Source organism: Scyliorhinus torazame, chromosome 28, assembly GCF_047496885.1.
Source record: "Scyliorhinus torazame isolate Kashiwa2021f chromosome 28, sScyTor2.1, whole genome shotgun sequence".
Lineage (NCBI taxonomy): Eukaryota > Metazoa > Chordata > Chondrichthyes > Carcharhiniformes > Scyliorhinidae > Scyliorhinus > Scyliorhinus torazame.
The window spans coordinates 11,859,247-11,876,945 of NC_092734.1; the positions used below are offsets into that span (position 1 = coordinate 11,859,247).

The 17,699-nt window shown below is 54.9% G+C and overlaps 1 protein-coding gene across 1 annotated transcript in view; it reads left to right on the forward strand.

The window, feature by feature from the left end:
- The window catches only part of LOC140403524 (heparan-alpha-glucosaminide N-acetyltransferase), a 358,411-nt gene that overhangs the window by 298,737 nt on the left and 41,975 nt on the right, over positions 1-17,699 (forward strand). The window contains exons 13-14 of the mRNA XM_072491483.1: positions 3,521-3,647; positions 3,871-3,957. Of these exons, the coding sequence (XP_072347584.1) occupies positions 3,521-3,647; positions 3,871-3,957 (214 nt within the window). The remainder of the gene's footprint in view (positions 1-3,520; positions 3,648-3,870; positions 3,958-17,699) is intronic.

Consider the following 17,699-nt stretch of genomic DNA (forward strand, 5'->3'; position numbering starts at 1 on the left):
TGGATGTTATCTATCTTGACTTCCAAAAGGCCTTTGATAAGGTGTCTCACGGAAGACTGTTGAGTAAAATAAGGGCCCATGGTATTCGAAGCAAGGTACTAACATGGATTGACGAATGGCTGTCAGGCAGAAGGTAGAGAGTTGGGATAAAAGGTTCTTTTTCGGAATGGCAACCAGTGACGAGTGGTGCCCTGCAGGGTTCAGTGTTGGGGCCACAGCTGTTCTCTTTATATATTAACGATCTAGATAACGGGACTGGGGGCATTCTGGCTAAGTTTGCCGATGATACAAAGATAGGTGGAGGGGCAGGTAGTATTGAGGAGGTGGGGAGGCTGCAGAAAGATTTAGACAGTTTAGGAGAGTGTTCCAAGAAATGGCTGATGAAATTCAACGTGGGCAAGTACGAGGTCTTGCACTTTGGAAAAAAGAATAGAGGCATGGACTATATTCTAAACGGTGACAAACTTCATAATGCTGAAATGCAAAGGGACTTGGGAGTCCTAGTCCAGAATTCTCTAAAGGTAAACTTGCAGGTTGAGTCCGTAATTAAGAAAGCAAATGCAATGTTGTCATTTATCTCAAGAGGCTTGGAATATAAAAGCAGGGATGTACTTCTGAAGCTTTATAAAGCACTAGTTAGGCCCCATTTAGAATACTGTGAGAAATTTGGGGCCCCACACCTCAGGAAGGACATACTGGTACTGGAGCGGGTCCAGCGGAGATTCACGTGGATGATCCCAGGAATGGTAGGCCTAACATACGATGAAAGTCTGAGGATCCTGGGATTATATTCATTGGAGTTTAGGAGGTTGAGGGGAGATCTAATAGACACTTACAAGATAATAAATGGCTTAGATACGGTGGACGTAGGGAAGTTGTTTCCATTAGCAGGGGAGACTAGGACCCGGGGGCACAGCCTTAGAATAAAAGGGAGTCACTTTAGAACAGAGATGAGGAGAAATTTCTTCAGCCAGAGAGTGGTGGGTCTGTGGAATTCATTGCCACAGAGGGCGGTGGAGGCCGGGACGTTGAGTGTCTTTAAGACAGAAGTTGATAAATTCTTGATTTCTCGAGGAATTAAGGGCTATGGAGAGAGAGCGGGTAAATGGAGTTGAAATCAGCCATGATTGAATGGTGGAGTGGACTTGATGGGCCGAATGGCCTTACTTCCGCTCCTATGTCTTATGATCTTATGATCGAATGGTGGAGCAGATCCAATGAGCCGAATGGCCTAATTCTGCTGCTATATCCTATAGTCTTCTGGTCTCACCACCACATTCTCAAGGGCAATTATGAATGAGCAATAAATGCTGACCTAGCCAGCGATGCCCGCATCCATGAATGAATTTTAAAATAAAAATGAGTTGAGATGCAGAAGACCCTTCAACCCAAATTTTCGCATGTTTCTGGAATACTGGCCCGAACATCTTACAGGGTTACCTAGAGTTGACCAGGCAGATAAAGCTCACTGAAAATCCTGACTACATGAAGGTTATATGTCACGCAGGCCCCTGTCTCCACCTCATCCTCCAGTGTTAAATATTGATTCGCCCTGCTGCTTTGTATTTGGTTTGAATCACTTTGCCCTCTTAGCTGTACTTCAATGATTGGTCCCTAATGCCATGAAATCCTTCCAGGAGTCTAGCCAGCTGGATGGTAACCAAGCAATGCGCCCTGTGGAGATGTAATGATATTGAAATAATTTATACACTTTGATGTTTGCTCACTGAGATTTCTTTATTACCGTTGCACCAAAGTATTGTCAGAGAAAAATGATTCCTCAACAATACTGAGGTTTTGCTTCGAAATCCTACACTTCTTTCTTGAAGGAGTTTTGTTTTATTCTCAGCAATTCTTTGTGGTTTCATTCGACATAGAGTCTTTGCAGCACAGAAGGAGGACATTTGGCCCTTTGACTCCATGCTGGCTCTGTGGAGGAATCCAGTCAGCCCCATTCCCCCACCCTATTGCTGTGGCTCTCAGGTTTACTTTGCCTCAGTTTAATTTTGACATCATTGCGCACAATTCTGCTCGCCACACCACCAGAAGGATGTGGAGGCTTTGGAGAGGGTGCAGAGGAGGTGTACCAGGATGTTGCCTGGTCTGGAGGATGTTAGCTATGCGGAGAGGCTGAATAGAGTGGGACTGCTTTCATTAGAAAGACGAAGGTTAGGGCAGCACGGTGGCGCAGTGGTTAGCACTGCTGCCTCACGGTGCCGAGGTCCCAGGTTCGATCCCGGCTCTGGGTCACTGTCCGTGTGGAGTTTGCACATTCTCCCCGTGTCTGCGTGGGTTTCGCCCCCACAACCCAAAAGATGTGCATAGGTTAATTGGCCGCGCTAAATTGCCCCTTAATTGGAAAAAATGAATTGGATAATCTAAATTTAAAAAAAAGAAAGACAAAGATTGAGGGATGACCTGACAAGGTTATGATGGGCATGGCTAGAGTGGATGGGTAGGCACTCTTTCACAGGGTGGAGGGGTCAGTCACCAGGGGGCATAGGTTTAAGGTCCATGGGGCAAAGTTTAGAGGAGATGTGCGAGGCAGGTTTTATATACAGAGGGTGGTGCATGACTGGAACACGTTGCCAGGGGAGGTTGTGGAAGCAGATACAAAAGGCAGCTTGACAAACACATGAATAGGATGGGTATAAAGTGCTGAGGGTTTTGGCAAAGGTTGGTATTGTGACCGGTAAAGGCTTGTTCCTGTAGTGTATCGTTCTTGGTCTCCAGTTGCGTCACCCTCGCAGGAATCGGGATCCATGTCATTACCCGTCGATGTATAAAAATATTCTTCGCATCCTTCCTGTATCACTTGACGAAAACCTTAACTCTGTGCCCCCTAGTCCTTGCGCCATAACCTCGTGGGAAGAGATTTTCTTTATCCACCTTATCTAAACTTGTCACACGTCCATCAGATTTCCCTTCAACCTTCTTTGCTCCAAGCAGAACATCTCCAACTTAACCTTGTAGCTAAGATCCCTCAATCCTGGAACCAACCTGGCAAATTTATTTTGCACACTCCCAGGGATCTTCACATCCTTCCGAAAGTGTGGTGACCAGAACTGGACCTCTAGTTGCGGCTTAGTTGTTATCCGTACACGCTGGACAATAGGGCATATCTCGCCCGTTAGTACAGTTCTTAACCCCAGGGCTGTGCTGCAAATGTACCCAATTCTAGAAAGTTAATCCTCCTCCACTGTTACACCATTCGAGTCTTATCAGAAGGTGACAAAGTTTACATGGGCGATTTTCATATAAATGTGGACAAAGGGTTTTGTCATGGAAACTATTAACAGGGAGTTTATGTAGGTGCAAGATTTTTGGATATAGTCTGTACTATAGTCTAACCTCAGAGTCTGTATATGACAGTTGCTTCTATTGGTCCTTGTGACCAGTCTAAAGAGGAGGTATCAGTTGTTGGTGGAGATCTTAGAACTGGGTGGCACCGGATCATTTTACATTGGCAGATGGATCGAGAACTCAGCCCTGGCTGATGATGCTTTGTTTGACCTTTCAGAGGTTATCTTGGAGCCGGAGGAATAGGGGATGATGGGAAATTCCCAAACTGCACTGGAGGGGCGGCAGGCTACATTGACAAATGGCTGCTGGGAGCTAATCACATCTACGGCTACCCCACGTGCAAGGTAATACCTCTGTGCGTGGAACTGAGCTAAATACACCTCAAATTGGGACCTCGGCACCGTGAGGCAGCAGTGCTAACCACTGCGCCACCGTGCTGCCCAAGCTGAAGATCACTTGACGGTGGAAGCTCGTCGTAACCAGGGTCAGTGGGTTGACAGAGTGACTCCCTCGGCATTTCTGGGGATGTCAATTTCCATTCATTCTTGTTTTTACCTCTTATTTCAGGAACTGTACCACACCACCGAGCCTTTCGATCCCGAGGGAGTGCTGGGGACCATCAATTCAGTTTTGATGGCATTTATAGGATTGCAGGTAAGAATGTGGGGCAAATCCTCGCCCAAGCACAATGGAGCTTGCCCACATATTCCTCATCAAGTATCCCTCGTTCGAAAGTTCTCATTTGAGGGAAGACAGAGCTCACTTCAGATCACTTACTGTCGTTATGAATTGTACTGGATTCCCAGCCAGTTGGATATTGGTCTTTCACATGAGGGCAAGATATATGTCCGGGGCTCAACTGAGGCTGGCCTCCTCAGTCCAGCCACTCGTAACCATGGGCAGAATTTTCTTGTGGCTTGGGGGTGGGAGAGGGGGTGCTGCCATAGGGCAGGCAGCTGCAAAGACTCAGCGACGCCAACGGGAGAGGTGATCGCTGCTGAGGACAGGCTGGATAACGTGAGGGCACTTCCACGCAGAGGCCCCCTTCAGAAGGTCACTTAAATTAAAACAATCAGCCGTCGGGTGGCCCTGAACTTGAAGATTGCTGAAAAGGGAGACATGTTGCCAAAGCTTTCCACCTTGCACTTATCAGGACAAATGCAAGGAAGCTAAATTTCAAATGCTCACAAGAAAATCACCTAACCCGTACTTACAAAGACTCTGCAGTTGGATGCAATTGCGTGACTGGGAAGCACTTGGTGAACAATCCTGAGTGCATTAATAGCTACACAAACAGCCAATTTGAGCTAATTAGTTGAGCTTGTAACGTGGATCATCTATACTTGCCGGAAGTGACATACATTTCTAAGCAGGAACCTATTCTCGACATACAGGGGCTGGTTTAGCACAGGGCTAAATCGCTGGCTTTGAAAGCAGGCCAGCAGCACGGTTCAATTCCCATACCAGCCTCCCCGAACAGGCGCCGGAATGTGGCGACTAGGGACTTTTCACAGTAACTTCATTTGAAGCCTACTTGTGACAATAAGTGATTTTTATTTCATTTCATTTCATTTCAAAAGGAATATGTTCAAGCCTTGGACCTTTTTTTGAATTTATTGGGAAGACAGTAGTTCCCTGTTGCTTCCTCTATGGCACTACCTCGGCCAATCAGAGTTGACTTTCCAACCAAGTATCACCTGCACATCTTTGGACTGTGGGAGGAAACCGGAGCACCCGGAGGAAACCCACGCAGACACGGGGAGAATGTGCAAACTCCACACAGACAGTTACCCGAGGTCAGAATCGAACCCGGGCCCCTGGCACTGTGAGGCAGCGGTGCTAACCACTGCACCACCGCGCTACGACAAGAAAAGTGATCCCAAATAGAAATGGATGAGGAAAGACTGGAGGAAACAGTTTTCAAACCTGGAAAATCCTCACTGTAGTTTATAAAATATGAGATTGCATGGATAAGAGGAACAACAATGTGTGCATTTATACAGCGCCTTTCCTGCAAAAATACTGCAGGACCCCCGCACAGAGGCCTACTCGACTAACTTGATGGCAAACCAAAGGATGAGAAATTAAGAAGGGCATGTAAAAGTTAGTTAAAAGATGTGCTTGAAGATGCGGATGGAGATAGAGAGGCCGATGGTGATTCCCAGAGCATGGAGCTTAGACAGCTAAAGGCATGTTGCCAATGTTAGGACGATGGGAAAGTGGGTGGATACAATCTAGGTCAGAGCCAGAGGAACCGAGACCTTGAGGCTGGCCTGGGCTATCTTTAGGATTGGTGGAGTTTACAGAGATAAGGAAGCACAAGGCCATGACATGATTTAATCACAAGGTTGAAAAGGTTAAGTCCTGCTACAATTGTAAAAGGCTTTGGTGAGACCACACCTGCATACTGTGTGGCCTTGATCTCCATATTTAAGGAAATATGCACTTGCATTGGAGGTGGTACAGTGAAAGTTCATTGATAAACTCTGGGGGTGAGGGGGTTGCCCTATGCTAAGAGGTTGAGTAAATTGGACCTATTCTCTGGATTTTATGGGAGGTGAGTTCAAGATTCTGAAGGAGCTTGATAGGGCAGACACTGAAAGATTGATTTACCTGACGGGGGAATATAAAACACAGGGTACGATCAATCTGCCCTGGCCCGCTGGAATCAGAGCGGGACATGGCTGGTAGATCCCAGGAGAGGCCTGGTTAGATCTGGTTAGATCTCGCAAGACGTCGCATTCTGCGGGCGGGACCCAGTCTCGCATGGCGAACCGAGTTGAAGAACCCTCTTAGCCGTGCTGATGCCAGAACGATCGGCCACTCGGCATCTATCATCCTCGCCAAGGAGACCCCCAGCCGGGCGCCGTTCTGTACTGGGCCCCACAAACGTGCTGGACAGCACGGTAGCACAGTGGTTAGCACGGTTGCTTCACAGCGCCAGGGTCCCAAGTTCAATTCCCGGCTTGGGTCACTGTCTGTGCGGAGTCTGCACGTCCTCCCCGTGTCTGCGTGGGTTTCCTCCGGGTGCTACGGTTTCCTCCCACAGTCCAAAGAAGTGCAGCTTAGGTGGATTGGCCATTGATGTGTTGGGTATTCTGGATCACAAACAGGTCACCAACACTGGAAGTGGTGCAACTCTATTTGTTTATAAGGTTAACTATATTAACATACTTGAACTGTGGGTAAATGCAATACCAGCTTTAACTGTTGGCCCTTGCCTAGTCCTAACCAGGTGATGCACTCAGCACATGGTGAATGTCTGTGTTGCAGGCTGTGAGCTCTGTGCTCCGAGCTGGCTGCTACTAGAATGAGCAGGAACTCTCCTGTCCCCTGTCTTTATAGTGCGTGTGCTCTCACTGGTGATTGGCTGCGGTGTTGTGTATGCTGATTGGTCCCACTGCATGTCCATCAGTGTGTGTGTGTGTCTGCACCATAATATACTGGTGTATATTATGACAGCCATGATAAATTGCCCTTAGTGTCCAAAAAGGTTCGGCGGGGTTACTGGGTTACGGGGATAGGATGGAGGCATGGGGTTTAAGTGGGGTGCCTTTTTCAAGGGCCGGTGCAGACTCGATGGGCCGAATGGCCTTCTTCTGCACTGTAAATTCTATGTTCTTGTTCTAACAGGGATGAGGTGGAACGGCACTTGGCAGAGTCTCCCAAGCGATTGGTGGCCCCCAGATAGTCAGTCTCCAGGCAGGGTGGTCCTCGGGCACTGCTGGTACTGCCCAGGCACCTTCGCAGTGCCACCGGTCACCCTGGCAGTGCCACCCTGGGCACACTGGGTGTCAGGTTGGCACTGCCAAGGTGCCAGACTAACAGTGTCAAGGTGCCAAACTGGTATTATGCCCGCACTAGGGATCGGTCCTGCGGGTGCCCTGCCGCTATGTGGTGGAGGGCAGGGGGGAGTGCTCAAGGACCGCCCCCAACAGGTAGGTTGGGGCATTGGGGGGACTGAGGTTACGTCAGGTTCAAAATAAAGGAGGAATGAAGCACAAAGGGACAAGTCATCAAAATCAAATAGAAAACGTTTATCAGGAAGAACATATTTACTGGAAGAATCAGGAATAGTTGGCATAAACTACAGGTTGAGTAATGGAGATTAAAACATTAAAGATGTTTAAGGTCCAAGTTGGATGATATTATGGAAGAGTTTGCATACTGGAGCATTAAGTGCAGAGTAAAGTACGACCAAGATAAATTTTGTTGGCCATAATGGTCTGCACTCATACTTGTGGGAGTGAGAGTCAGCATTTTAAAATGTTTTTAACAAAGTAAACACAGGTTGTGTCCAACTGCAGATTCAATGTCCTCATTCTCTCTCTCTCTCTCGCACCATGCACATGATGAAGTGACTGTGTTAGAAGCATCCATTTGGAGGAAAATGAATGAGGTGCTGCTACAAATGCCTTTCAGCTGTTCCCCCTCCTTCCCAGAAGAAAAAAAATTAAAGGAGATCTCCCTCCTACCGATTTTCCACTCAGAGAAAATGCATTAAAGGCAGGGAGATCCAGTGCTCGCTGGTGTCTCTAAAGCAGCCAATGTCTTTGTCGTTATGGTTTAAAATATCGATCAGCGGCAATCTGGAAGCAGCCATGCCTTACAGAACCTTTCCTTGAGTGATGGCATGACAAAGTCAAGTGGCACACCTGACATTTAATTCCATGATGCCACTGCAAAGCTGATTTATGGAAAATTCTCCCCTGCTGCATTTGGAGCGTTTTGAGTATTTGACATCAGTCCCAGTTAGCTGCAATGATTTATTCACAGCGTACCCTGAATGCTTTGTCAAAGGAGCGGGTCGTTCCTTTTTAGTTTCTGGGGTCCCGGAGCCATATTGGTGATGCTGCTTTAAGAATGCAGCCTCTCTTGACTCATACTATGGATTTATTCACGTGAGATGTTGTTGTTAATGTCTTGTGGACTGGAACCCCAAGGACCCTTTGCTCTGGCATGCCTCCAGTCCAAATTAGCTGTACAGGCAAGTTTGATGCACCCCAAAGTGACTTTCGCCGAGATGTTAGGCACTTCCTGAGCAAACAAGGTGTCAGAAACATGCATACAGCTAATCGAAAACAGAAATTCTTGTTGCACAGCTGAGGTTGCTGTACCTTGAGCCCAGTGAGGAAATTCAATAGAACCATGTCCTAATAACTGTGATGGTCTAAAGCCACGTTCCAGGGGTGTATTTTGTCAAAGCCTTGGGAGAGCCAGCCAGGTTGCAGATGCTTGCGAATCAAAAGACGTTCAACCGAAAGGGCTACATAGAACCTTTAAAGAAAGAATCAAACTTGGCTGTAGTCTGTAACAGATCCGCACAGCTAATGTGTCCAACCTCGACTAATTGGACAGATTTGCTGAATGGACATTAACTAGAATTCCACATGGAACTCCACACCCACTGGTGCATCAGCTGTGATGGCCAAAATATCACTAAATCATTGCTCTCACAGTCCTGGTCCGAAGATGTGAAGGGTAGGTGGATTGACCATACTAAATTGCCCGTTAGTGTCCAAAGATGTGCAGGTTTGGTGGGATTACAGGGATAGGGCGGGGGAGTGATCCCTGTTAGGTTGCCCTTTCAGAGGTGCAGACTCGATGGGCCGAATGGCCTCTTTCTGCATTGGAGGGATTCTATGATTCCAAGATAGATATTGGCGGATTTTCATAATCTCTGCTGGTGCGTGGAAATTGTGGCTCTTTGATGTAAAACCAACACATTTCATGTGGTAGCATGGGTTAATGCCAGCTTTGAAGGTTAGACCATGTGCTGTGTGGAGTTTGCACTTTCTCCCCGTGTCTGCATGGGCCTCACCCCCACAACCCAAAGATGTGCAGGGTAGATGGATTGGCCACGCTAAATTTCCATTTAATCGGAATTTTTTTTAAAAAAGAGTAGACCATCAGGTGCTGACCTGCAAGTGCCCAATTGAAATACCAAACACTGAGCCACTGTGTTCTTATAGTGAACACAGTAAGACGTTGTACAACACCAGGTTAAAGTCCAACAGATTTGTTTGGAATCACTAGCTTTCGGAGTGTCGAATAAAATAAATGAATGAAATAAATAAAAATTAAATGAATAAAACCGCCCCGAACTTGTAAAACAAAAAACTGCGGGCGTTTAAAAAGAAAAGCGGCCGCACTGCGCATGCATGCCCAATCATAGGCGCGCATGCACATAGTTTTGCGCATGCACGTCGATGATCGTGTACGCAGTGCGGCCGCATTTGTTAAAACATATTCGTGGCCATTTTGAAGGCCGCTTGCAGAACCGGCGTTAATAGCCGGCTGTTGCGCGCAGATTTGCGCGATTGGGAGCGCCGCGACGGACGGCTCCACGACCCTCCCAACCCTGCCCGCGACCCACCTGCGGGTCGCACCCCCGAGTTTGACAATGCCTGCATTAAGGCCCTTAAGTGACCCTCAATGCTTAGGCTGGCAGGGGCAGGTGTGAGTAGGGTGGGAAACAGAGCAGGTTTCTATCGTGGGCGGGAAGGGTGAGGGGGGGGTGGTGCATATCAATCTGAAGGCCCCTTCTGATTGGCCAACAGTTTTCACAGGCGGGACATCCTTCCTAGGGTGGACAGAAGTCCGCTCACTGTCAATCAACGGTACGCACCGACTCTCAGGATGGCGAGCGCTGAGCACTCCCCACCCTTAAGGTTCTTCCCCTGGTGTCTTGGCCAATATTTATCACTCAATTAGCATCACTAAAACAGATTATCTGGCCATTATCACATTGTTGCCTGTGGACCTAACTGAATGCATTTTGGCTGTTGCGTTTCTTACAGCAGTGATGCCACTGGGAGGAAAGTTCTTTAAGAGTTCTGGTGGTTATTAAAAGTGCTATATAAATGCATGTCTTTTCTATTATAACTTCTGCCTCAAAAGTCATTTATAGTCGAGTATTCCATGTTTTAATATGCCCACTGTGTCGAGAAAATAATTGTTTCCTTCTCATTGTTTGGATGGTGGTCCAATGAGGTTATGCCCAGTGAGGTATCAGCTAAACGAGGAAGCACTGAGTGAGTGATGGGTGAAAAAGGGGTATTTGCAGATCAAGGTATAATCATTAAAATCTGGCGGGCAGTCAGAATAAGTGATCAAAAAGGCTATGTTGTGCTTTTTCACAAGAGACAGCTCGAAGATAAAAGCAAAGTGGTTCGACCACAATTGCGCAGGGTGCTGGTCAAACTCACACTGAATATTCAGTCAGCTTTTTCTTTCTGAAGATCTCAGGGAAGCTGTCGGAAAATTGGGATGATGCCCCACCCCCATCGTCAAAACAAAATCCCACAGACTTTGGGTGCACAATGTTCCAAGACATGGGCGAAATTCTCCGTTATCGGCGCAAAGTCCGCCGATCGGCGCAAAAAACGGCGCAAATCCGACCTGCGTCACGCCGCAAAAATCGTCGGGAAGTCTCCGGCCCGAAATGGGCTAGCAGCGACGTGACAGGATCCGCGCTTGCTCACGTGGTTCACGCCGTGCAGCGTCATACACGCCGCACGGCGTGACGGCTCATAAGGACGCGCTGCTCCCCCCCCCACCCGGCCGGAACACCCGACCGGAACACCAGACCGGATGGCCGGCCGCCGCTCAGCCCCGAGGTTCCGGTCACGCGATGTGGAGGCGCTCCTGGACGCAGTGGAGCAGAGGAGGGACGCCCTGTATCCCGGGCACGGCCGCAGAGTTGCCCCACGCCACAACCGGCGTCTGTGGAGGGAGGTGGCAGAGGCCGTCACCGCTGCGGCCCTGACACCATGGACAGGCACCCAGTGCCACAAGAAGGTGAACGACCTCGTCAGAGCAGGCAGGGTGAGCCTTCCCCCCCCTGCCCGATATCCATATCCCCCATATCCCCCTCCCCCATATCCCCCCTCCCCCATATTCCCCATATCCCCCCTCCCCCATATCCCCCTCCCCCATATCCCCCATATCCCCCTCACCCATATCCCCCTCACCCATATCCCCCCTCCCCCATATCCCCCCTCCCCCGTATCCCCCATATCCCCCCTCCCCCATATCTCCCCTCCCCATATCCCCCATATCCCCCATATCCCCCATATCCCCCCTCCCCATATCCCCCCTCCCCATATCCCCCCTCCCCATATCCCCCCTCCCCATATCCCCCTCCCCCATATCCCCCCTCCCCCATATCCCCCCTCCCCATATCCCTCCCTCCCCCATATACCCCTCCCCATATCCCCTCTCCCCCATATCCCCCCTCCCCCATATCCCCCTCCCCATATCCCCCTCCCCATATCCCCCTCCCCATATCCCCCCTCCCCATATCCCCCCTCCCCCATATCCTCCCTCCCCCATATCCCCCCTCCCCCATATCCCCCCTCCCCCATATCCCCCCTCCCCCATATCCCCCCTCCCCCATATCCCCCCTCCCCCATATCCCCCCTCCCCCATATCCCCCCTCCCCCATATCCCCTCCCCCATATCCCCCTCCCCATATCCCCCTCCCCATATCCCCCTCCCCATATCCCCCTCCCCATATCCCCCTCCCCCATATCCCCCTCCCCATATCCCCCTCCCCATATCCCCCCTCCCCATATCCCCCCTCCCCATATCCCCCTCCCCATATCCCCCCTCCCCCATATCCCCCCTCCCCATATCCCCCCTCCCCATATCCCCCGTCCCCCGTATGCCCCCTCCCCCATATCCCCCCTCCCCATATCCCTATCCCCCATATTCCCCCTCCCCATATCCCCCTCCCCCATATCCCCCTCCCCCATATCCCCCCTCCCCATATCTCCCCTCCCCCATATCCCCCGTATCCCCCTCCCCCATATCCCCCCTCCACCATATCCCCCTTCCCCCATATCCCCCATATCCCCCATATCCCCCCTCCCCCATATCCCCCATATCCCCCCTCCCCCATATCCCCCTCCCTCATTTCCCCCATATCCCCCCTCCCCCATACCCCCCTCCCATATCCCCCCTCCCCATATCCCCATATCCCCCCTCCCCCATATCCCCCCTCCCCCATATCCCCCATATCCCCCCTCCCCCATATCCCCCATATCCCCCCCTCCCCCATATTCCCCATATCCCCAACTGAATCCAGCCGTAACCTTAACCTCTGCAATACACGCGCAACCGATGGCGTGCATTCATATACCTGTCTAACACTGTTGCCTTCTACCCCTGCCACCCCCCCCCCGCCACGGGAGAAACGCGCACACAACACCAGGGAGCATGTGAGGACTGGAGGAGGCCCCGCTGATGAGAGGCCACTGACCGAACACGAGGAAAGGGCCCTGGAACTGGCTGGCGGACCTGAGGACCGGGAGGTTGCTGATGCAGAGGTCGGGGGCGTACTAGCAAGTGAGCCACCAACAGCCCGTCCCCATATCCCCCCTCCCCTATATCCCCCTCCCCCATATCACCTGATCACTGCCTGCGTGTCTAACCATGCATGCTTCATTGTGTATCGCAGGAGCAAACGTCGAGGCACCCATCCCCGCAGATGCAGACCGCCCGCAGGATGCCCCTCGGAGGCCACGGGAGACGGAGAGACCCGGACCTTCCGGCATGCGACGCCCGCAGGATGCCCCTCGCACACCACGGGAGACGGAGGGACCCGGACCCTCCGGCATGCGACGCCCGCAGGATGTCCCTCGGAGACCACGTGAGACGGAGAGACCTGGAGCAACAGGGAGACAACGCCCCCGTCACGTGCGTGTGTTACCCAGCAACGAGAGGGGCAGCCATAGGCCCCCGTCACAGCCGAGCCAGGATACCACTACCCAGGACACTCCTACCCAGGACACCCCTACCCGGGACACCCCTACCCGGGACAGCACTACCCAGGAAGACGAAATACCGGACAGTGACACAGAGTGGATGGGTGGAGATGATCCCCACCCCAAAGTGCCATGGACTCAGAGTGGGACGAAGAGCACGACACAACGCCACTGCTGTCACCAACACCCTCCACCATCGCAGAAACACTCACCTCGGTTGGGCACTTTAGTGATGAGGCGTCTGGTACACTCACTGGTGCGCACACCACAGCCGTCCCGGTACAGCAGGTGGAGGTAGGAGCAGCAGAGGGGCCGGGCGGTCGGAGGGCAGCCCAGCCCAAGCGAACATCTGCCGCCCAGATGGATCCCGGGTTCCTGGAGTTACCACAGCCACCCATAGATCCGATGCAACCACCGACCCGGAGACGAGCGAAGAGGGTGACGGCCGGCTTGCAGCAGCTGCAGTCGCAGGTGGAGGAGCTGGGAGTGGTGCCGGTCATACGTGCCACCCAGGCCGACACCGCACGGGTGGCGTACGCGGTGGAGGCAATGGGTACGACGGTGTCAGGCATGGGGAACGGTTTGCGAGGCCTGGGGCTTTCCGTGCAGGCGGCGTCTGTGGCCCAGGAAATGGCTGCCCTCTCACAGGAGGCCATGAGCCAGTGCCAGCGCCAGATGGCAGAGGCGCTCAACGCCATGGCCCAGTCTCTGCAGGCCATCGCTGAGGGCATCAGCGACAGTGGCCATGTGCGAGCCGGCATCGCACAGTCACAGACAGAGTTTGCCAATCCCCTGGGCTCCATGGCTGCAAACCTGCAGACCCCTGTCGATACCAGCACGGGCCTCCAGGACTGGCAGCGCCAGATGTCGGGGGTGCGTCGGATGGCCAGTCTGTTCGCATCCCCCACCCATGTAGAGGCCTGGGGGCCATCGGGCACCCCGAGGGAGGAGGAGGTGTGGTCCGTCCCGGGTCCCCCTGAAGGGGAGGTCCCGGAACACCGCGACACCTCGGACTCCCCCCCCCTTCCGTCCCAGGTGCATCGGGTGGGCAACGGGCAGGACAGGCTGGCAGCTCGCCATCCCAGTCGCCCGGGCCGCAGCCTGGCCCATCTAGGCCAGGACGCCCCAGGAAACGGCCGCCAAAGGGATCCAGTGTCAGAGGGCAGGAATCACAGGAGTCCACCTCCAGTTCTGCTGTACCGTCTGGGGAACCACGTAGACGTAGTCAAAGGGCCCGTAAGGCCAAACAATTAGACACTGAGTAAGTTGGCACAGGTGCAGGGCACAGATGAGTTTTAGGGGCTAGGGCACGTGCATGAACTCCTTTGGTTATTAAAGTCAATGTTACACCTACAGAAGCTGCCTTTGTGCTCTGTCCAAAGCGTGCGGGGGTGTCATGTACGTTGAGCGCAAGTGTGTGTGTGAGGGGTGGTCTTACTTCAGCCCCAGGTGAGTCTGCCCCTTCCCCCTGGGCCGCCATCAACATCCCCCCGGGCAGAGGACGGGACCGTGCGCTGCAGTGTCACAGCCGCATGCAGGGATGGTCCGGGTGGATGGTGGTACTGTGGCCATGGGTCAGACATAGTCCAACGATGTGGAGCCAGGAGCTCATCGCAGGGCGGGTTGTCATCATCCTCCATGGCCTGCAATAGACACGCGTCCACCCGCAACTGTGTGAGCCCGGCTGTTGTGCCGCAGGTGGATCGACAATTGGGGGGGGTGGTGTGCATGCGGGTGGGGTGGGTGGGGTTGGGGAGAGGGGTGAGGGTGCTGGGTGGGTGGATGGGTGGGGGGTGTGGGTGGTCGGCTGTTGCCATGGTATGCGGTCTGTGGCCGTACTACCCGATTCCCACGCCCATCTAGTCAGTGAAGCGGGCGGCGATCAGCATGTCCCGTGCCCGCTGGGCCAGCCGGTAACGGTGGACGCCACCCGCCTGTGTCTAGCCCGTCTGCCCTGACCATTGCCCCCATCCCCTTCATCTGGGGAGGACTGTGCCTCTTCCTGCTGCTCCTCCACTCCGCCCTCCTCTGCGTGCAGCACATTGCCCCTCTGCTGGGCTATGTTGTGCAGGACGCAGCACACCACAATGATGCGGCCGACCCTATCTGACCGATACTGGAGGGCGTCCCCAGAGAGGTCCAGGCACCTGAAACGCATCTTCAGCACGCCAAAGCACCTCTCTATCACTCCCCTTGTCGCTACATGGGCATCATTGTAGCGGTTCTCCGCCTCATTGCGTGGCCTCCGTATAGGCGTCATCAGCCACGATCGCAATGGGTAGCCCCTGTCGCCCAGCAACCAGCCCCTCAGCCGGGGATGGCGTCCCTCGTACATGCCGGTGATGGATGACCGCGACAACACCTATGAGTTGTGTACACTGCCTGGGTAACGGGCGCAGACGTGCAGGATCATCATGCGGTGGTCGCAGACCACCTGTACGTTCATCGAATAGGTCCCCTTCCTATTGGTGAACACGGCCCTGTTATCTGCAGGTGGCCGCACGGCGACGTGCATCCCGTCAATCGCGCCCTGGACCATGGGGAACCCGGCCACGGCAGAGAAGCCCACGGCCCGGGCATCTTGGCTGGCCCGGTCCATGGGGAAGCGGATGTAGCGGTGCGCCATGGCATATAGGGCGTCTGTCACTGCCCGGATGCACCGGTGCACCGATGTCTGCGATATGCCGGACAGGTCCCCACTCGGTGCCTGGAATGACCCCGTTGCATAAAAGTTCAGGGCCACCGTAACCTTGACGGACACGGGGAGAGGGTGTCCCCCGCCAGTGCCACGCGGTGACAGGTGTGCCAGCAGGTGGCAGATGTGTGCCACGGTTTCCCGCCTCATCCGGAGTCTCCTCCTGCATTCCCGGTCCGTGAGGTCCTGGTATGACTGCCGGGGCCGGTACACACGGGGCGCCCTCGGGTGCCTCCGTTGCCGTGGGGCCGCGACGTCCTCCTCCCCCTCCTCGTCCTGTCGGTCAGGTGTCCCTCCAGCCTGGGCGGCTGCCGCCTGCCCCTCTGCGGCAGCCTACGCCGCCTCTCTGGCACGCTCCTCCTCCTCCTCCTCATCCAGGGCAACATAGACATTAGCGACTGCCGCCACGGCGGCCAACATCGCTGGATGATCGGAAAACATGACTGCCTGGTTGGGGGGGGGGGCGGGGGGGGGGGGGGGGGCGGGGGGGGAACGACGACATGTCATCATTGCCCATACCCCCTCCTCCCCCCAGTCAGGTGCCATGGACCGCATGGGTCCAACTGTTGGAGGCTGGCACCTGGCCAGGTGGACCAACTCATTTGCCCTCGCACCCCCCTCCCCGTAACGGACCCCATCCACCTCCCCGGCACGGGCCCCCCATCCTCCTCCCTGGCATGGGCCCCCCTATCCTCCTCCCTGGCACGGACCCCCCAATCGACCTCCCCGGCACGGACCCCCCCCATCCTCCTCCCCGGCACTGGCCCCCCATCCTCCTCCCTGGCATGGGCCCCCCTATCCTCCTCCCTGGCACGGACCCCCCAATCCACCTCCCCGGCACGGACCCCCCCCCATCCTCCTCCCCGGCACTGGCCCCCCATCCTCCTCCCTGGCATGGGCCCCCCTATCCTCCTCCCTGGCACGGACCCCATCCTCCTCCCCGGCACGGACCCCATCCTCCTCCCCGGCACGGACCCCATCCTCCTCCCCGGCATGGACCCCATCCTCCTCCCCGGCACGGACCCCATCCTCCTCCCCGGCACGGACCCCATCCTCCTCCCCGGCACGGACCCCATCCTCCTCCCCGGCACGGACCCCATCCTCCTCCCCGGCACGGATCCCCAATCCACCTCCCCGGCACGGGCCCCCCATCCTCCTCCCCGGCACGGACCCCATCCTCCTCCCCGGCACGGACCCCATCCTCCTCCCCGGCACGGACCCCCCAATCCACCTCCCCGGCACGGGCCCCCCATCCTCCTCCCTGGCATGGGCCCCCCTATCCTCCTCCCCGGCACGGACCCCATCCCCCTCCCCGGCACGGACCCCATCCTCCTCCCCGGCACGGACCCCATCCTCCTCCCCGGCACGGACCCCATCCCCCTCCCCGGCACGGACCCCATCCTCCTCCCCGGCACGGACCCCATCCTCCTCCCCGGCACGGACCCCATCCTCCTCCCCGGCACGGATCCCCAATCCACCTCCCCGGCACGGGCCCCCCATCCTCCTCCCCGGCACGGGCCCCCCATCCTCCTCCCCGGCACGGACCCCATCCTCCTCCCCGGCACGGACCCCATCCTCCTCCCCGGCACGGACCCCCCCATCCTCCTCCCCGGCACGGACCCCATCCTCCTCCCCGGCACGGACCCACCCATCCTCCTCCCCGGCACGGACCCCATCCTCCTCCCCGGCACGCACCCCATCCTCCTCCCCGGCACGGACCCCCCCATCCTCCTCCCCGGCACGGACCCCCCCATCCTCCTCCCCGGCACGGACCCCCCCATCCTCCTCCCAGGCACGGACCCCCCCATCCTCCTCCCCGGCACGGACCCCATCCTCCTCCCCGGCACGGACCCCATCCTCCTCCCCGGCACGGACCCCATCCTCCTCCCCGGCACGAACCCCCCCATCCTCCTCCCCGGCACGGACCCCATCCT